Source organism: Heloderma suspectum, chromosome 3 (assembly GCF_057233095.1).
Source record: "Heloderma suspectum isolate Gila_16-S chromosome 3, 16-S_ref, whole genome shotgun sequence".
NCBI classification, from domain to species: domain Eukaryota; kingdom Metazoa; phylum Chordata; class Lepidosauria; order Squamata; family Helodermatidae; genus Heloderma; species Heloderma suspectum.
The window spans coordinates 97,905,892-97,929,336 of record NC_139460.1 but is presented as its reverse complement, the minus strand read 5'-3'; the positions used below and the strand labels follow the sequence as shown (position 1 = coordinate 97,929,336).

Sequence of the window (23,445 nt, the reverse complement as noted above, 5' to 3'; positions counted from 1 at the left end):
GTCTTTAGGGTGCCAGAAGACTCTGGTTTTACTCTAACAAACCAGCGCAGCTACCCCTCTGTGGGGTTCACTGGCTCCCACTGTTGGGGATGAAGAAACTCCAAGCATGACAACACATAACATGAGAGGGTTTCGTTAGATGTTTTGGAGAGAACTAGATGTGGGATACTTTTGGGAGCAGTCTCATGTTTTCTATAACATCTAGTTCTCCTCTAGCTGTTCCCAGTGCAGTTCCTATACCACCTCCCACAGTGTTTTGAGTGTCCCCCATCTTCCAAAGCAGCTTTTCAGCAGATATAAGGGCCTACAGGGGGAAGGAAGAATCAGCAAAAATCACCTCTCCTTGTCCTTTCCTCTAGCAGGAACATCCTGTGATCAGAGTTGTGCTCAAAGAAACTCTAGTTTCCCCAGTCTTCTGCCCCTCTTGAAAATTTTTGTTGTCTTTTAAAAATTAAAATAAACAAACACTGCTAATTTCTCTTTGAAGTACTTAATATTTCACAATCATACAACATTAAGCTGAGCAAATAAGATAGTGTTCATTTACTATATTCAGCATTTTCAATTTAAAGTATATTAAACATCTCATTATAAAATAAGCAAATGCAGTCTGCTTTTGGCTACTAATCATTTCACAAATCAGTATTTGTACAAATAGCCAAGCTCTATAATCTTGAATCATTATATTATTTATGTAAAAATCTTCTGGAAGAGCTCTAACAGGCTCATCCATATTATACTCTGATCATTAGCTCTCAGATGGATTAGAGTTAATGATAATGAATTTTGATTTCTATACATCACAGACTGTCCAGGAAGTAAAAAGATTATCTCCTTACATTCAGCTTGTCCAACTCATTATCAGATGCTTAGAGGTCACCATTATTCATGGTACAATATGTATAAACAAACATTAAACCATAATTAATCTATAATTAGTCTGAAAGTTTTCTAACCCAATCATTTTAAAAACCTGTTGGACTTCATGGTGGTATTTTCATTTTTTAACGTGGTTGGATCCCATTGGGTATAGCAACAAGAGACCCAAAATTAGGTTCAATCGATCAAATTTGGAATGATAAACAGATAAGATCTTCAGCAACAAACCCTATTTAAGTGTCATGATTGGTGTTCTCTTTATTCAGAAATCCTATAGTGCTCTTACCAGTAGCAGCCATCTTTCCTTGGATCTACATTGAACAATAACCCCGAAGTTACTTTAGCATATTCTTAGTGTCCATAAGGAAAACTACCTCTCCATAAATAGGCAGCACCTACCTATAATGCCCATTATGATGACAAAACTAGAGACTTGTTTTAAAATGTCCTTAGGTGGTCGAAATCCCTTCCTCCTCATTTTTATTATCCCTGGATTCATCTTCCTATTCACTCCACTACTTTGTTGCCAAGAGTTCTACAATCCTGCACCTTCAGATTCATGTTGCATCCTTTCTTTTCACATTTCTCTCAAAGTTTGCAGTTCTTATTATCTATGCTCCACTGAAATAACTTTATATCTTTCCAATTTCTGTGTTGTCTTGAATATTCAAAGTCAGTGCCTACTGCAAGCTTTCCCAAAATCAGATTACCAAATTCTGTCTAGATTGCTCTTTATTGAAGCCAATCTGAAATCTCAGTTATATTCTGTTTAACTGGATTATACAGGGTTTTGTTTTGTTTTTGCATTTGACACATAAAATCACTAAAACAGACCTTTTGGCAACAATTACATTCCTAAAGGGCACTCTCTCCTATGACAATAAAACAAAATCATTCTTCAGTAGAACTTACATGGGTTCTGAAGCCGCTCTCCACTGAAAAATGGGCTGAATTGGTGTTCAGACATTTCAGTTCCAGAATTTCATATGTTGGATTAACCAGAGGAATATATTGATGAACACATCTATAATAAAGTGAAACAACCACACCCTGATACTAAATCATTATAAAGTATTGTATTGATTCTATCAAGTATTTTGCTAAGATGGGTTTTCCCTATTTGAAAACAAGATGCTTTTACAATAGTCACCATAGACTAGTGCAGTTTTACCCTTTTTGGCTCTCTCAGAACTTTAGCAAATATTTCCCACTACCTTCTATCTGAAATCTTTTAACTTGTTATCATAGGTTGACTGGGACCTTAAACAAAGCATGTACTCTACCAATTAATTGCCTCTCCTCAAGCCAAAGCTGCATCAATATTTAAACATCATTAACAGGCATTGAATAGAATTCATGCAACAACTTTAAATGTTTAACAATGTAAAGTATTGCAGTACTACTGCTTCATTATTTCTGAACTGAAGCCTGACAGAATTATCTCTTTTCAAAGACTAAATATTATACAGATCATTCTAGCTATGTATCAATTACATAACTGTAAAGACAGAAATATTTGATAGCAGGAAAAAAGTTATACACATTTTCTGTGTGTGTGTCTACACACACACACACACACACACACACACACAGACACTGCCCTGAGATGATATAGAGTGGGATACAAATGTTTTAAATAAATAATAATAATGTGTGTGTGGGGAGGGTGTATACATGCATGCGTGTGTCTGTATAAGTGTGTATGTGTGTGTGTGTATCTATATATTCCATAAAAGTTACAGAGTTTACCCTCAGTAAAACTGGACAAAAATTAACATTAAGCAAACCATAAATGATGATACTTGTATTTCCCTTCAAAGTAAGTAACTGCCAAGAGAAACTTGTAATTAACTAACTCCTCCAATAGCATTTGATTTACTGCCATGGAACTGCAATTCTTTTTGATCATCTTGTAACCCTGAGCATGCAAACAAGTAGACCATTCTATGCTTTCCATTTAAAATCAGGCTCTCCCACACATTTTCACTCCTCCATTTTTGTCCATATGTGTTAGCTACAATTCCACTTCGGACAGTCTTTGCATTTATGATTAAAGCATAATGATTAATCTTTAGGCTTAAATATAAATCAGGCACTTTGCTCCAAAATATTTCTTTCCCCCACACCCAAAAAAGCCCTCTGTGAGTTATGGAACTGAAGGTATATTTTTTGTGCACTACCCAACGATCTGTACTTGTTTCTTAATTTTATGTCAAGTTCTGAAAATATGTGAACAAAAAGACATAGAGCAGTATCCAACACTGTCCCTCTGCTTACGCTATTGTCGCACCACTAGCATAAGTGACCTTTAGCAGTACACCAACAGTGTAAGTGGTCATTACATGTTTTCTTGGAAAAGCTGTTGCACCAGCTTACCTACTGGCATATCGCTTACAGGTCTCCTGTGCTAGTACTTCAATAGAGTAAGCAGAGTGGCAGTGTTTGATAGTGTTTTCCAAAGAAAAATTCACTCAGTGTTGCAATATTAGTTTTATTTGGATTGTGCTATAATTTCATAAGGATTTCAGTAATAAAAATGTCACTATAAGTCACATACTGCTCATAACACCAGGGCATATAAAAAGCAGATACAAGATGAGACAGAATAAACGTTAATGAATGAAAACATGATTGTGAGACTGCACAGTCCTATACCTGACTGCATCCTCACCCTCAAAGGCTTTGCTAAGACCTCATTTTGAGAAACTATATGCTTGAATTGTCCCCAGAGGAGAGGAAGGAAGCAGTAAGCTTACTGCAGCCTCCTTATCTCCACCAGCTTACCATAAAAGAATAGTACTTTTTTTCCTGAAGGAAAATATATGGGCCATGTGATTTCTGTTCATCTATACCTCACATATGATTGAAGCATTCGTAAAATGCTGCAAGTTGCAACACAATGGTGACAATCTTGACTACTCAGAGCAGAAGTTATTGACAGCATTTTTGAAGCAACAGCATTTCTTTGTTCTTATGGAAGGATAATGAAAAATACCTGAGACTCATGCTCCCACCCTATAATACTTCAGCTATTTTCTTGTACATGATATATTCACAACACACAGTTACTAGGCAATCTTCATTCATTTCAGTGGAATGTTCACAGAGATGCCAAGTAAGTCTTTCTGAAATGAATACAGATTGAGTGCGACAATTGCAGGTTTAGGATTTCCAAAGTATCTTTCCACTTAAAGTATGCGTATAGTGTCAGCAGTGTATAATGATTAAGGGATTAGTCCTGACCCAGTATGTTTTTTTAAATTAGCTCACACATTACCGCAAATTGTCTTGAATGGACAGCTAAACAACCTTTTGCTCAAGGTTGGCTGGCAAGACTGTTCCTCAGTTATGCCAACAACTAAGCTAGGTTAGTGGTCTCACTGGCTACAACTACCCACTTCCCTTGTGGTCACATTCAAAACCTTCTCCTCTTAAATACAAAGTTAGCCAGAAATGAAACAACAGCAACATAGTACATTATCATATATTGTACTACTCTTATATATTTGAACACTTGAAATAAACTAAAGCAAAGAACAATCCTATACTTGAGGAGTAGGCAAGGTTTTTGTACTTGTGGGCAGACTTTGCAATTTGAGAAACTGTTTTGGGCACCAGAACAAAATGGGTACACTGCAGATGAAAGCATCTCCCTGTGGCCACCTGCCATCTTTATTTCCAGGAATGTCCCACATGTAGCCCTGAGACATTCACAGGAAAAGAAGATGGGAGCAGCTAGAGGCCCTCACTCTGGTTTGAAGTGATCCCAGCTGCCAATAAGACATTTTGTTGTTGTTGTTTTAAAAAGTAAGAGGGTAGGGCACTTGGCAGGTGCACTGGTGTCCACAGGCACCACGCTGCTTACACCTGCTATACTTACTTTCCAAGCTCACACCGTACTTCAGGCAATCTGGTTGGTTGAGGTTTCTGTGCATTCAGTTTAAGTGCATACCAAAACTCTCCAAACTTCTCTGACAGGAATATAACACTAAAATAAGAGGTATAGAGGAGACTTTGCTATAAACACCACAGTAATGAAAATGGCAAAAAAAGAAAGAAGATAAAGGAGGTCAACAACATGGATTTTTCTGTTATATCCCCAGTAATGTCCTTACATCCAGTAATATACTTTTCCCTCCTTTGAACAGTTGTATCGTATGTCATACAACAAACTGCTTTTGAAAGTCCCCTCAGTTTCAAAACAAATATACCATGAACCATGGAAGGCTGCTGTTCAAGAAAAACAAGTCTAAAACACTACTGGACTTGTTCAACTCGTTTCACAGTTCTTTGGATGATAGCCATTATACTTTCTCTTAGCATGAAAACTTATGCCAGCCTTCCTCAAACTGGTGCCCTCCAGATGTTTTGGACTACAACTCCCAGAATTCCTAACCATTGGCCACGCAGGTTGGAGCTGAGAAGTCTAAAACATCTGGAGGGCACCAGGTTGAGAAAGCCTTGCTTATGACATAATACATTTGTTATGTCTTCAAGGTTCCGTAAGACAGTTCATTGTTTTTGCAAACTAGTGGTAACAGGTAGTCCAATTAATTTAATCCTTTCACTCAATTAACTCTTTAATATAAAAATGCAATTTTCCCAGAAGAATGTTACAGTTAAAGAAAGCTATTTTAACAGACAATGGTCAGAACTTGCTGCTAGATTTTTGAGACCTACTACCTTAAAAGATTCCATAAGTATCCAATAGAATGAGAACACTGTCCATATCAAGCTTTGTTCTTTTTAACCCATTCTCATATTATAAATATCATAAGATTAGACAGCATAATGCTGTACCCTTTCCTACTCTTGACCGTATTCCACTGCTTCAAAAAGATCAAGGAGGTCAGTCTGATTATTATCTTGCTGTGACAAAATTATTCTCTCTCTACGTGGCAGAAATACATAAATGTATACTTCGCCACCACAAGCAATAATATAAGAAAGGTTTTCAACTCTATCATTAACACTATCATTAACAGTTTTCAACACTATTGTTTGATCCATGCTTGGTCAAAAGACATTTTTACACACTGGGGCCAGAGGGCACATATGATCAATCCACTCTTGGTCTAGAGAAGTGCTAGAATTGCAGAGGAGGGTGCAGGGAGCTCCCCGCTACATGTTGTGATGACCCGCTTGGTAACGCAGTAATATGATTTGGGGAAAATTGGGGAAAGTCAGGGAGTGGAGGGAGTGGATTTCATTAAGGCCTCTTTACATTTTCCCCATAATTCAAACACCAGTCTGCAGAGACCTCTTCAGGTTTCATCTGAAATTATTCTCTTGTCTTATATACCTACCAGTGTCCTTTGCTCCTGAATGCAAGCAGAAGCCCATTTGGGATACCTGTTACCTGCACTTGTGGGGATCATGCCTCTGGCCTGGACTTCTCAGGCCCCTTATATGGCTCAGTCCCTAGAAATCTAGGCACGCTTTGCATAAGGGGTTCACACTGCTTCAGCACTGAAGCTGTTGCTTAGGAGCCCAGGGTGTTCTTCTCCATCCCCACCTGCTCCTTGAATCCTGCCTGTATGTCCACTCAGCTTGACCCACCCATCCTCCCTTGCATGTCCATCTGTACTGGAGAGCTAGAACTATATCAAACTGACTGCAGGGTGTTTTACTCTTGGCTTGCTTTGGTCTATTGAGCAATATAATTCTGCAAGGTCTATTGAGTGGATTCCTGTTGATGTTGATTTGCTCTGGGCTTCATTCTTGGAACTGGCTCTGGCCTTGGCTCATGGCACTAGGGCTTAGTCCCACCAGCAAGTCCCTAAAGGAACAAAACAGCAAAAGTAAATACTACCAGGCTGCTGCTATTAGGCTAACATCTTTTTCTTCAAGGCTGTTGTGCTTAGAATTGGTGGATTCTTCTTCTTCCCCCAAGCTATGTCCTATTCATTCTTGCTTAAATTGGATACATGTTTTTCCATGGATGAGAAATTATGATCTTCTGTGCTATTGATTTGCCTAGGTTTTTTGTTGTACTTGAACCACTCTTCCTCCAAAGTTACATATGGTTCCCATGAAGTTTTCATAGTGACCGGGCCATTTATAAAGGTTATGAGTGATGGAAGAGCCCATCACAAATGCATTTTGCAATTCTTTCACTCAACTACTGGCAAAGGAGGGGGAATGGCTCACGACAAAAAGAAATGGGGTTAAAATGTAAGAATCCTATTTTATTCCCCCACCAGCCAACAGACCCAGGTTCACACAGGTTGGACTAGCCCTTTGTTAGATACAGCAAAGCCTTCAAGCAGACTTATGTGCCTGTCAGAGTTGGACACACTGTTCCCACTCCACCCGAGTGAAGGCACGCTTGCTGGCACCCTTGGACATAGGCCCTGCCATGGTGCACTCTGGCCTCTTAAGGGAGGGGTCTGTCCACTCCATTCTGCTGACGGGGGCTTTCCCATAGCAGGTGGAAGGGGGCAGGCAGGCACTTAACTGTACCCTTCAGCCTACTAATCTCCCCTGGCTTCAAACTGTATGGACTGCAAAGCTATGTGCTGGTTAGGGAAAGTCTGTCCCTAGTGGCTGAAGATGTTACTGCAGGCTTCAAATACATGGACATATTTAAGGGTGCAATCCTATCAGGATAGGTGGCCACCTCCGAACTCGGAGGCAACCACCTATCCAATGCAGGGCAGGAGAAGCACAGAGGGGATCATACCCTCTGTGCTACAGCTGCCCTGCATTTACGGCTAGACAGCTGATTTCAGCTAGACAGCTGAGAAACCTAGACACCTGAAACCTGGCATGCATACAAAGGGGACCCCAGGTGTATGGACCTTGGGGTTATTTTGTTTTTTAAATACATCAGTTAGTTTAAATTAATTTAGGGTGCAATCCTGTGGCTGCTAGTCAGTGGCTAGATGGCCATAGGATAGGTCGGTTCCCTGAGAACTGACCACACCCTCCCACGCTACCTTGTAGGCACTGCGGAACAGCCCCGTGCTTTGTGCTTGGAAGAGGAGTGTGGAGCGGCAAAAACGGGGCGTTCCTGGGGGCGTGTCGGGTCGGGGAAGTCAGAAATGCTGGTATGACACATCCTACGTGTCATCTGGCTGCTGCTTCCTGGCTCCAAGGTCCCATGGGATGGCCACCTCCCTGTCTACCCATGGGACCTTGGAGCCAGGAAGCAGCAGCCAGATGACACGTAGGATGTGTCATACCAGCATTTCTGACTTCCCCGACCCGACACGCCCCCAGGAACGCCCCGTTTTTGCCGCTCCACACTCCTCTTCCAAGCACAAAGCACGGGGCTGTTCCGCAGTGCCTACAAGGTAGCGTGGGAGGGTGTGGTCAGTTCTCAGGGAACCGACCTATCCTATGGCCATCTAGCCACTGACTAGCAGCCACAGGATTGCACCCTAAATTAATTTAAACTAACTGATGTATTTAAAAAACAAAATAACCCCAAGGTCCATACACCTGGGGTCCCCTTTGTATACATGCCAGGTTTCAGGTGTCTAGGTTTCTCAGCCCTGGTGCTATGGTGCTGACACACAGACAGACAGGAACACATCTTTTATTATTATAGATGACTGTCTGAAACTCAAATGCATTAGAGGAGACCTCAAGTTCTAACATTGCAGAAAACAACCATCTTTCCACATTTTAATCTTTTGGCACATTTCCTAATCACAAATATCCCAGAAACAAATGCATAGGTCTGCCAAAATAAGTATGTGTGTTTCCTACCTTGTTATTCTAAAACTCTTTTGTTTTTCATTAAAAAAAGAAAGAAAAGAATTTAAGCCGAAAATAGTCCAAGGCTGCAAATAAATCACATTGTCATTCACTTGTAGAAATGATAAATGGTTCTGATGATGATGAAGACTTAAACACTTATAATGTGCTTAACATTTTTGATATAGTAAAAAATAAGACAGTTGGTGCCTGCAGGCTTAAATCAAACGTGCATTAACAGAAGGAAATAAAGCAGGAGAAATCTTGGATTTCTTTAGTCCGTGGCGGAATTCTCTAACATCCCTAAATTGAAAACAAGCATTGGAACAGCTGTGCTTTCACTGGATGAGGCCAGGCTGGTCTCCCCGTTGCCATTACGTTGTTCCTGGGAGACTCGGTGATTCGTTCTGAGCAACCCAGACAGCCCAGAGCCAAAAGTATCAACTTGAGAAAGTTCAGCAAGGCATTGAGGAGGAAGGAGGGGGAAGGGAGGAGGAGGAGGGAGGGAGATTTGGCGAATGGAAACACTGGTTACCAAATCAGGGCTGAACATAACCCAGCAATCTCCAATCAGTGGCAGTGATGGAGGAGGGGGGAAGACTGAATAACTGGAGAAAAATGGTTGCATTTCAGATATCATTCTGGTGGTGTTACTTAGGGATGAGAGAACCCACCCCCATCCGGGTTCTCTGGACGCCCCCCCCCCCCCAGCTCCCGCTCCACTCACCGGTCCCTCCGCCTCTGCCGCGATCACCATGTTTTTAAAAAACATGGCGATCGGAAGTATATGTGCACAAAGACTTATACGTAAAAAGTGCCATGAATCTTGAGTATATGGGCAATTCACAGCCCTTTTTGCATATAAGTCTATCTGTGCACATACACTTATACGCAAAAAGCACTGTGAATTGCCCAGGCAGGAGGAGAAGGAGGTACAGGGCGTGCCCCTGCCACTCGCTTTCTATCTCTTCCTCACAAACAGGAGACAGCTAGCGGTGGGGGGGCATGCGCCTCATCTTCTCCTCCTCCTATGTGGTCGGCTGTCAAGGATAGCCAACTAGCAGCACAGCGCAGCGCACGCCCCGACTGCTCGCTATCTCCTCCTCATGAGCAGGAGACAGCTAGCAGTTCTTGACAGCCGAGCATGCAGGAAGAGGAGGCGGTGCGGGGCTGAGAGGTATAGCTCTTTGCTTTGAGAGTTTTTGTGGAAAAAATCAAATTTCAGCTACACCTACCACAAAAAGTACTGGGCCAAACTGCCTGATATCTGGCAGGTGGGATCCCCTCCATGTCCGCAGAGAGGCCCCCATGTTTCATGTATTTATCATGAAAACTGAAAAAGTTATAGCCATCTGTGTTTTTCCATGCAAGTCAATAGGAAAACTCCCAAACCAAGTGATCTGGATATCCGAATCTCACTTCGGATCTGGAACCGAGTCAAAACAGAGGGGGTCCGAATCGGTCTGAGTTGAAGCGGGGCTGATTCAGAGGGACCAAAGAGGCAATCAAAGTGAAATGGGGGGTCCGTGCACAGCCCTAATATTCATTATCTTACAGCTTATTTTTAGTTCATAGAAATCTTGAAACTAAAGTCTTGGATCACATCATTTATAGTAAATAACAACTGGAAAATAAATTAGCTATCAGTCTGAAATTCCTATCTGCAAGAGTAATGTTAAATATTTTAATACTGAACAGATAGCATGAAAGAAAAAAACCCCACTGACACCTGAATGGGCCTAAAATTGTTCATGCGTAAGTCAATTATTCTCAAAGAAGTGCCAGCTTTATGAAAACAATGTTTCATGGTAAAAACTTGAATAAAACCAATAAAAAATACTGCTAAAGCCGAGGAGTGTGTTGGATCTGGTAAAACTATTTACAATAGCAGCTACAACAGTAGAGCTTACCTTCCATTTGTGCTGCCAGTAACAGCTGGAGAGTACTTTACTTCATAGCGCAACGTTTCTTTGGGTTCAAGAACAAGCTTTTTTGCACCACTAAGTGTAGCAGCGTCTATTAGCACCACATCCAATGACAGACTGTCAACTGTGGGATTAGATATAGGAATTCCAATGGTAACTGTATCCTAGGAGGGGAAAAAAGAAAGACTATTTGTCCTTAGTCTTTACCAAAGATGGCAAGAAATTAATGTTTACCTTAAATAGCAGTCATGTGCTATACAGCCATATTGTCAGATCTCCTTGCTGAATGCATCATCATAATTATGAAAGTGCATCCACAGAACCCACAAGAGAAAAAAAAGAAATATCCACAAAACGGTGCAAGCAAATGGCAAGAAATTTTCAAGCATCAGGTAATCTACCCATCAATAATGTTTGCGGGTTTGGGAGAAATAACAACTCAAACCCCTGGCATTTGTACCCAACAGATATAATGTAGGACATCACACAAATAGAAATCTTTCAATGAAGTGCTTGAGTGTTTGAGTGAAGTGCAAAAAGCGCTGGGAAACTTCATACCACTCTGAACTCAGAGAACCAAAGCAGGATGAAGGAAATGACTTCATGCCAATATAAAATCAGATTCCCCCTAATTCACCACTAGGGCAAACTTGGGATGGGAAGGGAGATTGTGAAATTTCACAAGTAATTAATCTGTTTGACATGATTTGCTTTACAATGTGAAAACAGGTTTGTATCGAGTGAAAATATCTCATCCAGAGGTTGATGGCTCATCTAGACATGGGCATAAAATAAAACCCCTTGATTCAGAATAGGCCCAGTCTTTTTGAACTCATGGTTATTTTGGGAATTCTCTGAAAATCAAGAAAGACCGGGCTCAGGGCATCTCTACACCAGCCTAAAATCCTGCATTTAAAATGGGGCTTTCTGCTTCCATTTTAAATGCAGGATCACAACAACTCCCTTTTTCACTTGCTTCCTTTTTCCCTACCCCTTTCCCCCTCCTCTACTCCCCTCCCCTCTACTCAGCACTGGTTAGGCCTCATCTGGAGTACTGTGTCCAGTTCTGGGCACCGGACTTTAAGAAGGATGCAGACAAACTGGAGAGGGTTCAGAGGAGGGCAACAAAGATGATCAGGGGACTGGAAACAAAGCCCTATGAGGAGAGACTGAAAGAACTGGGCATCTTAAGCCTTGAGAAGAGAAGACTGAGGGGAGATAGGATAGCACTCTTCAAGTACTTGCAAGTTTGTCACAGAGAAGAAGGCCAGGATCTCTTCTCACTCATCCCAGAATGCAGGACACAGAATAATAGGCTCAAGTTGAAGGAAGCCAGATTCCAGCTGAACATCAGGAAAAATTTCCTGACTGTTACAGCAATATGACAATGGAACCAATTACCTAGGGAGCTCGTGGGCTCTCCCACACTGGAGGCATTCAGGATGAGGCTGGACAGCCACCTGTCAGGGATGGTTTGACTTAGATTCCTGCATTGAGCAAGGGGTTGGACTCGATGGTCTTATAGGCCCCTTCCAACCCTACTGTTCTATGATTCTGTGATCCTCCTCCCCCGTAGCCAAGTCTTCCATTATCTTTCATTGATCTTGCTCCTCTTCTTGCTGCTTTAACTCTTTTCACGGAGGGAACTCAAGCGGAACACAATGGGGTAATTTGACAGCTCATTATCTGCGATCTATTTAAAAATGGAACAAGGGGCATTTAGTGCAGCAGATGCCTTGGATGATTGCTGCGTCATGTAAAGAGCCCGCAAACGTCCGTGAAGGAGCAGTCTCACCCGCAAAATAAAAGCCCAGTGTGAAGGAGCTCTCAATCCAAATGGCCCTCTGCTGTCCCTAGCCTTGCCCGCCACCAGTTTCCCTCTTCCTTCTGGGATTACTAGTACCTGTAGTTTTAATTCCTCCTACTTGAGCAGACTCAGCAAAGAGGAATTGAAAATTATAAATCACATGGTAATAATGGTGGCATTTAAAAATGCTCATAAACCTCCATTTTGTCATGAAAATGCAGGGGAGTTTAAGATGAGCTCTTACTGCTATGTATTTAAATCTGCAAATTTAAACCTCAGAAAGCAAAAACGATTACAGGATTATTTGTGTACCAGGATTACTCAACAATGGTTGGTGAAACAGTTCATTATATTAGAGTGCCAGCAGGCATGGCATAGCATTAGCATGGCAATAGAAGAGGCAGGGGTCTTCTTACCCTTACCTTCCATGCTAGGAGCTGCTACGTAAGATTTTAAGAGATAATACCTAAGTCCGTCCACACACCTGCTTTACACACACAGAAAATCAGATACATAGAAAAATGCTCGCAAACAACTACAAGAACACCTATCAGGGAACCTGGATTTATTAATGTATTTCTTTTAGGGATTTACATTCTGGCTTTTGCACAAGCCTCAAGGCAGCTAACAAATCACATAATAATAAAAACCAGTAAAACCTGTTGGCCACGTGGATTTGCCACCACATAATGTCAGAAACAGCCATTGTTAGATAATAATACAACTTGTAGGCAAATCCAGGATTTTATCTCATACAGTATAACTACTCTTCAAATTTTACTCTCAGCCCTCTTATTGCTTTTCAGTAACAAAAAGAAAAATGAGATTACTTAATATCTGCTTTTGAAATAGACATTTGGACTGGGAGTCGAGAGATCTGGGTTCTAGTCCCCACTCAGCTATGAAAGCTGACTGGTTGACTTTGGGCCAGTCAGACTCTCAGCCCAGCCTACCTCACAGGGTTGTTGTTGTGAGGATAAAATGGAGAGGAGGAGGATTATGTATGCCGCCTTGAGCTCCTTTTGGAGGAAAAAGGGTGATATATAAATGTAATAAATAAATAAGGTACAATCCTTTCAGTGAGATGTTCTCATAAACAAACACAACATTATAACAATGATAATAGAGTTAATGTTGGCTTTACAGCAATTGTGGGCTTATCTATGGTATAATGGAAAGGGCAGGTAAATAGATAAGAAAGATAACAGTAATAAAGTTTACAAAGGAAATATATTGGATTACAAAGAGTGTGGTATATTTCTGCCTACTACCCTTAACAATACCCCTTGCATTTACAGAATATAGTACTTTGAACTAAATATGCATTAAAAAGTGTTTAATACAGTCAATAAGATGCCTTTTAAGTTTGCTATAAAGTACTTTTAAAGCTCAAAGTAATCATTTCACTGCTGTAAACAAATGTTAGGGTCTCTTTACCAGTTTACCACCAAGGGGCTTCACAACGAAGCCCCATAAAGGTAGTTTAAGCTGAGAGTTTAGGAATACTTCATTATTTTTTAAAGAAATCTGGTTTATTAACTAGGTGCCTGGCAACAGTCTAAGCATCTGCTAGCATCTACTATAAGAAGCTTTTTTATAAATTGCTGGAATTATTTTTAGGCTGCATGTTTAAACTCTTGCAGCAACAATAGCATGATCCCTGTTCTAGAATCAGAAGTCAACAAGAATTACACAAGAACAGGAGTTAAAACATCTGCAGTGCTTTTACATGACATTTTCTGCTAGCTCCATGAAAGAAGTAAAGGTATGAAGGGGTCTAGCCTAAGAAGGCAGAGCTTCCTTAATGTATGAAGATTGCAGATGTGTATGAACACAACCTTATGGGAAGTTCTGATGGACTTGCTAAAACTCATTTGTGTCCCTCAAAATTCCTCTTAATGTTTCTCCCAAGCAGGTCACCAACAAATTAACTTAAAATATTGATTTACACAAAATTGTTAGTCCCAGGTTTTACCAATTTGTCCACTGTATGGAAAGTGTCTTATCCAGCCCTGAATTCCTAATATGGTATCCCATACTAATGAGACAGAAAGTGCTTCCAGACATGAACGATTCATCAGCACCCACTCATTGCTATTCTGCATTAATCTGCAAGTGGAATCACAACTCTGCTTCTAGACTGCTAAACTGCAAGTAAAATTCTTTAGCCAGCTAGGCAGTCACCCTTTCCCCAGCCCCAAATATTGCAGGGTGGGGACAATTTTCACTGTACTCATGGTGTGGTAGAAAAGGGTTAAATTCTCCCTCTCCCCTTGCTGCCCCTGTAATCATGCCCTGCAAATAAAATGGTGTGTTTGTGTAAAGAAATGAATATTAAGTCAATGCTATTTGGAAAGGGAAAGCTTTAACATGATAGAGTTGGTTCCTAAAGAGAAGAAACATAAAGCAGGAAATGGCTATATCAATCTATAAAGGCCATAACCAGCTAGAAAAGCTATTTTATATATCAGCACAATGGGTCATGTAGGGGAAATTGTGCAGAGAAAAAACAGGAGGAGGATCTCTTGATCACAATGTCATGCAGATGCCCCATAAAAAGCGAATGAACAAAATGTGGCTATTCCACAGTAAATGAACTGTGTCAGCTTGGCTTTTGGAGATATTTGCCACAACTAACAGGCTGTACACTCTCATAGGGATGTCAGAGAATTCCGCCACGGACTCCAGTGAGGCCGGATTCTAAAGAATCCGTGGCAGAATCCGTGGCGGAACGGCCTCCCCCACCACCACCCCACGGAATCCCCCTGGGACAGAGCTTACCTGGTGGCGGATGCGGCGGCTCCAGCAGATGCAGTGGCAGATGCAGTGGCAGATGCGGCGGCGGTGGCTCTGGCTGGTCTCCCGGACACTGCTGGGCTGCTGCAGCCACAAATGGCGGCCATTGTAGAGGCCGCCATTTGCGTGGCTGCCTTTTGCCGTGATAGGCTACGTAAATACTTAAGTAGCCTATCACGGCTTACTGCAAGAACGCAAATGGCGGCTGCTACGACAGCCGCCATTTGTAGCTGTAGCAGCCCGGCCATGGTCGGAACTCTGGCTGGCGGCTCAGCAGAGCCGCCGCGGAGTGGAGCCGGCCGGGGAGGATTCTGAGGGGGAGGGACGGAGCACCTCCCCCCCACTGCGGATTGCCCAGCACAGAACCAGGTAAGGCTTTCATACACCCCTACACTCTCAGAAAGACGCCTATTTCTAGGGATGTTGTAGGAGTCCGAGAGGGGAGTGAAATCCAGCGGACTCCCCCCTGCTTGACCTCCCAGACCCCATTCGCCAAGCCACCACACTCACTGGACCCCACTCACCAAGCCATCACATGGTCTGCAAGCACCCCTCAGTGAGCCACCGTTTTGTGAAAAAATGGCAGCTCAGGGTTTTCAGTAAAAGTAATGTTATGTAAATGGTGGCCATAAAGAGGCCATTTACACAACATTACAGATGTAAAAGGCCTATTTACACATGTAGTGTTGCATAAATGTTGAGAGCCAGTGTGGTGTAGCGGCTAGAATATTAGACTCGGAGTCGGGAAATCCGGGTTCTAGTCTCCACTTGGGAAGCTCACTGGGGACTTTGGACCAGTCACAGACTCTCAGCCCAACCTACCTCACAAGGTTGTTGTTGTGAGGAAAAAATGAAGAAGAGGATTATGTACACCACCTTGGGTTCCTTAAAGAGGAAAAAAGGCAGGATATAAGTGTAATAGATAAATAAATGTAGATAAATAAATGGCCCCTTTATGGCTGCCACTTATGTAACATTACTGTTATGAAAAACCCCAAGCTGTCATTTTTTTTTTGCCAAATGGCAGCTCATCAGGGGAGCGGACAGCTGTGCGCCGCCTACCAAGCACCTGCAGACTGCCAGGCGGTCCATGCCCTGGCACAAGTAGGGTCAAGTGGCTGGCAGGGGACCAGCAAGTGGCTACCTATTTCTTCTTAATAATTTCCTCTAGATAAGGGGTGGGCAACTTGTAGCCCTCATGTTTTGGCCTACAACTCCCATAATCCCTTACCATTGGCTACTCTGGCTAGGGCTGATGGGAGTTGTAGGCCAAAACCTCTGGATGGTTGCCCACCGCTGTTCCCAATACTATGTTACTAGATACCCCTATTATGTTCTTTTGTCTATCCTGAATGCATACTAATCAATTACATTGGGTTCTGTTCAGAATAGATAAAAGGAAATACTTCTTCACAAAACACATGATTAACTTAAGAAATTCACTGCCGCTTTGATTTTGAAGAAAAAGTAGCCATGTGGGGCTTGCAATCTGGAATATGTTCATGATCTGGATCATGGGCCTGTGCCATTTTCACACCAAAAATCCCCCAGCTGCTATTTTCAATTTGACAGCACCTTTGAGGGTGTGTCTGTATGAGAGACAGAAAGAGAGAGGGAGAGAGACTGACTTTTGTTTGTAAACTGGCACAGGGCCTTGTAATGTTTCTGGGTCCAAAACAGACTAGAGGAATGAGGAATGACTTCAAATATAACTTTATTTTAAGGAGCATCTAAGAATCTCCTGTACCACAACCTACAGGCTTCCAGAACCACCCAGGCTATGTGTCTTTTGGGCAAGTCCTCAAATTGCCAACTCCTTAATACTAAGGGAGTGTCAATAAAGTATAAACTCCATCATTACATCTTCCCCCTTAATTATTAAATGATAACAAAATAATTACTATAATACATACAAGTTGAAATTACTGTATAAACTATTATCCATAGAGAAAGAAGTATCTTTACCAGTAATTTCACTATCATATTAACATACCTCTATAAGTTGTCCTGGAGGTTTTATCGTCCTGGCAGAACACCTCAGCGTTTGTTCATCATGGGTATCTAGTGGGCCCTGCTGTTGATGATCAGATTCTTCTTGACAGGAGAAATTATTTGTTGACTGATTGCAGCTGGAATCAGTATCTCCTGTCACATCTGAGGAACATCCTGTCATCATGTTTCCATCATCCATTTATTTGTATTTCATAAGACCTTGGATATGGCTGTTCTACAACGACACCCTTTTGGCCCCAAGTACTTGTAAAATAATTTCTCAGGCAAACCTTGTCTCCTGGTTTAAGTTCTAGAAGGGCACGGGCTGTCTTTTCAAAATAGTATTTTTGTTTCAGCTTCTGAATTTCCTTCATTCTCCTGGGAATTGTTGTTGCTGTTGTTGTTTATTCGGTCAGTCGCTTCCGACTCTTCGTGACTTCATGGACCAGCCCACGCCAGAGCTTCCTGTCGGCCTTCGCCACCCCCAGCTCCCCCAAGGTTGAGTTCGTCACCTCCAGAATATCATCCATCCATCTTGCCCTTGGTCGGCCCCTCTTCCTTTTGCCTTCCACTTTCCTTAGCATCAGCATCTTCTCCAGAGTATCCTGTCTTCTCATGATGTGGCCAAAGTACTTCAGTTTTGCCTTTAATATCATCCCCTCAAGTGAGCAGTCTGGCTTTATTTCCTGGAGTATGGACTGGTTTGATCTTCTTGCAGTCCAAGGCACTCTCAGAATTTTCCTCCAGCACCACAGTTCAAAAGCATCTATCTTCCTTCGCTCAGCCTTCCATATGGTCCAGCTCTCACAGCCATAGGTTACTATGGGGAATACCATTGCTTTAACTATGCCGACCTTTGTTGTCAGTGTGATGTCTCTGCTCTTAACTATCTTACCAAGATTGGTGTTAGATTGTAATAAACCACCAATTATAGGCAAATTAGCTCTAATGCACCCTATTAAGAGCTCAGCAGGAGACTAACTATTCTCCAATAGCATGCTCCTATAAACCAACAGGGACTTGAACAAATCACTACTGCTATTAGAGGCTTTCTTCATCAGATTTTTAACAGTCCAGACAGACCTTTCTACAAGTCGATTTGACTGAGGATAGTGAGGGCTAGATCTAGTGTGCTGAAAATCACAGTCTCTGGCGAACTGCCTGAATTCAGCACATGAGAACTGTGGGGCATTGTCACTGAAGCCTTCATCTGGAATACCATGCCTGGCAAAGATCCATTTCAGGCTGTCAGTCACTGGTTTACTGCTGGTATTTTGCAATGTACATAGTTCTGGATAAAGAGATGAATATTCTGTGACTATTAAGTAATCCTTGGAATGTCTCATGAATAAGTTGGCTCCTAACTTCTGGTAGTAGCCCCTTTGGGGAACAGGGTGTTGGTTTAATGGCTGTGGTTGTTCACATGACTTGTATTTTAAACAGGTGAAACAGCCTTCTGCTATAGCTGCTATATCCCCATTAGTCCTAGCTAATACATCATCTCCCATGATGTTTTTTTTACATTTCTCAATGCCTAGATGACCCTTTGGTCAAATACAAAATTCCGACAAATCAAAGAGAAACCCGATACTAACGCTTAACTGCAGGTCCTGAAACAAGTAGTGATTATTGGCTGGCCTGAGACTAAGGACAGTTGTGATCTGAATATCAGAGACTACTGGAATTGTAGACATGAACTTATGGTGATGCATGGCCTGATCTTCAAGGGGAGCAAAGTGGTGATACCTAGGAGCCTCCATAAAGAAATGCTGCATAAAATCCAAAAGATGACACTAGCAGGGAAGTGATAAGCATGCCCACATAACTTGCATTGCTGTCTCCAAAGTCTTTTCCACTACAGTAGTGGGGGAAACAGCTCTTGAAAGTGCATCATAGTGAACCAAAGGTTGCCTGGTGTAGGTAAGAGCCAAATCATATCTCTGTAGTTTGATCATCAGTCGTTGGATATGTAGTGTACAGTCATTCAATGGTTTGCTGAACAAAGTTGTGAGTGGCTTATGATCTGTTTCCACGGCCACTGTCCATCTATAAATGTATTGGGTAAATTTTTCACAAGCAAACAATATACTAAGTAGCTCTTTCTCAATCTGTGCATATTTGGTTTCTGCATCAGTGAGGGACTTAAAAGTATATGCCACTGGTTGCCAACAGTCATCGTATTTTTGTAAGAGCACAGCACCCAAGCCAGATTGTGAAGCATCTGCCAAAGTAGGTCTGCTTGGAGAGTAGAACTTTAATATTGGCTGGTTTGTTAAGTGTTGCTTTAAAACTTTCCAGGAAGCCTCCACTTCTGCACCCCAGCACCATTCATTTTTCTTTTCAAGAAGCCTCCGAAGAGAGGCTGCTGCTGTGGACAATTTAGGGATAAATTTCCCAATATAATTCACCATCCCCCTTTGATTATGGATGTGGCATCATGTTTATAGCCATTACTTTCTTCATGTCTGGTTTCACACCTTCAGCAGAAATAATGTCTCCCACAAATGTCAGTTCTGTAACACCAAAAATGCATTTCTCCCTGTTCAGTTTCAGGTTTGCAGCTCTAGCAGCATTTGGGACTTGCTGTAGTTGTTGATCATGCTCTTCCTTAGTTGAACCCCAAATTAGGATGTCATCCATGGAGATATCCACCCCACTGATGTGTTCACAGAGTATATGTATGGCTTTATGATAGACTTCAGAGGCAGACACAACATCAAATAGTAGCCACAAAAATCTATGATGTCCAGATAGAGTACTGAATGTACACAATTTCAAGCTTTCCTCTGCTAACATCTATTGCCAGAATCATGAAGAAGAATCCAGTTTGCCAAAAAAAAAAAAAAGCATGCATTTGCAAATTGTGACATTATCTCCTCGCTAGTTGGCGGTATAGAAATATCATGAATAAAATAACATAATAAAATACTTTTTCAGTTCTCAATAATTCCAATAGGGGTGGAATTGACCCCAAAAGCTGTAAGAATAAAAACAGTGATTTTTCACTAGATTGGGGAGGGAAGCCCTTGACATGGCAATTCACACCTCATCGTGGTTGAGGGATATCCGGACCATGGAGTTGTAGAAGACATTTTACGTTTTTCCAGCACTGTTTGGATACATTTTCATTATGCTCTAGCACATTACTATGTACTGGCCCATGCAGAATAAGACTATTTATTTATATTCGATTTATAACCCACCTTTGCACCAAGAAAATGGTGCTCAAGGCTGTAAGATAACTTGGCCAAAATGAATAATAACATCTCCTACATCTGTAACAGGCCACTCACTTTAATCTGTTCTTCTGAATTACTTCTCAGTTAGGCATGGGTTAACAGAAAGCATACTATTTGACAATGATCTTCCTATTGTGATAGAATTCAACTTTAGCTTTATTTTTCTGAGTATTTTAATGAGATAATTTGCATAAGTATGAGTCACAGCTACTCCACCCACCATCAAGGGGCTCAATCAACTGAGCTAAAGCAATAATTAACTTTGTTAAATCACCTATCGTATCTACTCTATTAATATAATTTCCTAGCTTATGTAGAAAAAATATGCCAACATGTTCCTATATTTTTAACATGTATATTATGTGCACACAGAACAAATATATGTATTGCTAAATCTTTAGCTCTAATCTATTCATTCCAGAGGGCGCAATCCTGTGGGGATAGTTGGCTGCTTCTGAACTCAGAGGTGGCCGACTATCCAATGCAGAGCAGGCGCAGCATGGAGGGGATCCTCTCCTCTGCACTCCAGCTGCCCTGTATTTGTGGCCAGACAGCCAATTTTGGCTGTCTAGCCAGGATGTGTTGGAGTGGGGGGAGGGAGGCTGGATGGCACATAGGAAGAGTCATAATGGCATTTCCACAGTCTCCTCCTCTCCCCCTTTTTGCCTGCTCCACACTGCTCTGACGAGCGCGGAGCCAGGGACAAACCACACTGCCTACGAGTTGTCTAGACACTGTTTAGCGGCCATAGGATTGCGCCCTTAATGTCTTTATACTTTTAAACTGTGGGGCCCGCCTTGGATATTTTTGGATGGGATAGGATAATAACACACAGGAATAGACTGAAAAATAAACAAAACATAAAAACATTATTTTTATTAGATGTTCCTATAGAGATGCCTAATTTACATCTTAAAATCTTACATCATCGGCCCAAAACACATATCTTAATTGTAGTGCTTATTTAGATTAGGCCCCATTCAATTACAGTCAGAGAGCAACGTTCATAGAATTATAGGGGTAAAAGAAACCCAACAAGATCATCTAAGGCAGGATGCTCTCCTTTTCTCCATCCCCTCTTCATTCCCCGTAGCACCCGCATTATGTTGCAATGTCATTTAATAGTGCCACAGTAATTAGGTTTGTACTAATGTAAAGAAATGCTGTAACATTCAAATTTCTTTTTGAAAAACAGTATGTCAAAATCTGCTTCCAACAACAGGAAATGTGCTGAACAACCAAACAGTAGATGTTTGCCTTGTTTTAAGAACTCCTGCTGAGCAAACACAGTGATGAAGTGTTGTTGTTTTTACAGACCCTTATTTTCATGGCATTGTCTCCCACCCAGGCGTAGTTGTTTTAAACCTTATGATGCATTTAATTTAGCTCTCCGAAAGACATATAAGCCCAGAGCAGTTCCAGTCACTGAAAGAGACTTACTGCACATTTACACCAGTGAAACAAAACTTGTCTTGACTTCAATATCTTAATTCAGCAAATTAGTTGTTGAATTTTACAGAGCATTTCAACACAGAAAGAAGCAGGTTTTATGGAATTGTCTCTGCTATGGCTTTAAATCAACCTTTATCTATATTTATTTATACACTTGGCATTAAGCTTAGGGTTTTTAAAAGGTGAGAAATCAATTGGCCAATTTTATGTTTAAAGCCTACAGAAAGCAAAGAGCTAATGTTGAATTAATTAAAAAATGTCCTGGTATTTGACATGTTGGGCAACTCTTTTTCGTAAACATTGACACATATCTAACCATACAGCAAAGAGCCTTCTGATGACCATTTTTCAGTCTCTCCAGCTTGTATTTGAAGACAGTAGATGTGTTACGATCTTACACTAATCTCCCAGTGATGCACCACAGAACTGATTAATGTAACCATTTGCAGCCATTGTGTATTTATCAAAGTGGTTTACTTTAGACATAGCCAGCTAGGCTCCTTTTGATAGCTACTTCTTACTATCTGCCATGATGATCTGATCCAATTTATTTGCTAAACAGAGCTTTTAGTTATAGTGATTAATAACAGCCTTCTCAAAGTTCATATTCCTTATCGGACATCCTACCATTGTTTTCTCACAAAGCATTGCTATGTACTGTGAAACCACAACTTTAAAAATCTATCTTAAGATAAAGTTCACATATCAGATTTAAGAAAGATGATAAAAAATGACAGCTCTGTATAATAGCATTCACTTTACAACTTATGAGAAAGCATTCTCAAATTTAAAAGAAAATGGCAGGAAAAGATAAGCATTATCAGTGCACATATATCCATAACTATATGCTTTTAAATTTTATTAAAAAGAAAAGGATTACATTAAAAAGGATATAGCCATAGCACTGTCAGTGGGCTTAAACCAGAAGTGGCCAAACTGTGGTTCTTTGACAGTTCAGCTGTGTCTCTTGAGCCAACAAAAGTGTCTACATATTTTGCAGCTCCTGGCCTCCTCCCTAAGATCCCAATGGACTGGGCAATTCCTGCTTTTAGCAGCCCCTTGGAGGAAAAGGAAAGCGAAGTAATTGAAGGGACACGGAAAGCATGCAGGAGAGAGAGGGGGGAGGAGACTGCTGAAGAAGCATGGAAGGGGAAGTCACAGAAGCAGCTGCCTTAGGGCAGATCTGCATTGCGCCCGCCATTGCAATGAAGTCGGGGTCCTGTCGGGTTAAAAGCACTTGCATTAAAACATGATTATCCACACTCATCCATTTCCCCCGCTGCGGTTCTTGATCGAATGCGTGAGCTTGAGAGCTGTGCTGTTTTCCTGCTGTTAAAGACGGCGGCTCTCATTGGAGGAGCAGAAACTCTCCCTGTTTCTGCTGATGCCCCGCCCACCATCCCTCTCTTCCTCTATCCGTGTGTGTGTGTGTGTGTGTGTGTGTGTGTGTGTGTTTGGTGTGAGCATCCTGTAGGGGCTTGAAGCCCGGTGAGAGCTTGTCCCTTGCTGCTGCCACTGGAGCAGGTGGGGGTGGAGGGAAGAAGGAGGCACCTATCCTCTTCTCCCCCGCCCCACCTGCTGGAGGCCAGGGAGAGAGGCTGGGGGGTGTCTGCTGATGCTCTTTTCCCTGTGCCAGCCCTTTGCAGTCAGCTCG

At 41.7% G+C, this 23,445-nt stretch overlaps 1 protein-coding gene across 1 annotated transcript in view; it reads right to left on the bottom strand.

Annotated features, from left to right (window-relative positions):
- The window catches only part of CFAP47 (cilia and flagella associated protein 47), a 410,934-nt gene that overhangs the window by 141,703 nt on the left and 245,786 nt on the right, over nucleotides 1–23,445 (bottom strand). Inside the window, exons 52-54 of the mRNA XM_084843965.1 lie at nucleotides 10,491–10,669; nucleotides 4,760–4,867; nucleotides 1,792–1,903 (exon numbers count right to left, since the gene is read on the bottom strand). Coding sequence (XP_084700091.1) covers nucleotides 1,792–1,903; nucleotides 4,760–4,867; nucleotides 10,491–10,669 — 399 coding nt within the window. The remainder of the gene's footprint in view (nucleotides 1–1,791; nucleotides 1,904–4,759; nucleotides 4,868–10,490; nucleotides 10,670–23,445) is intronic.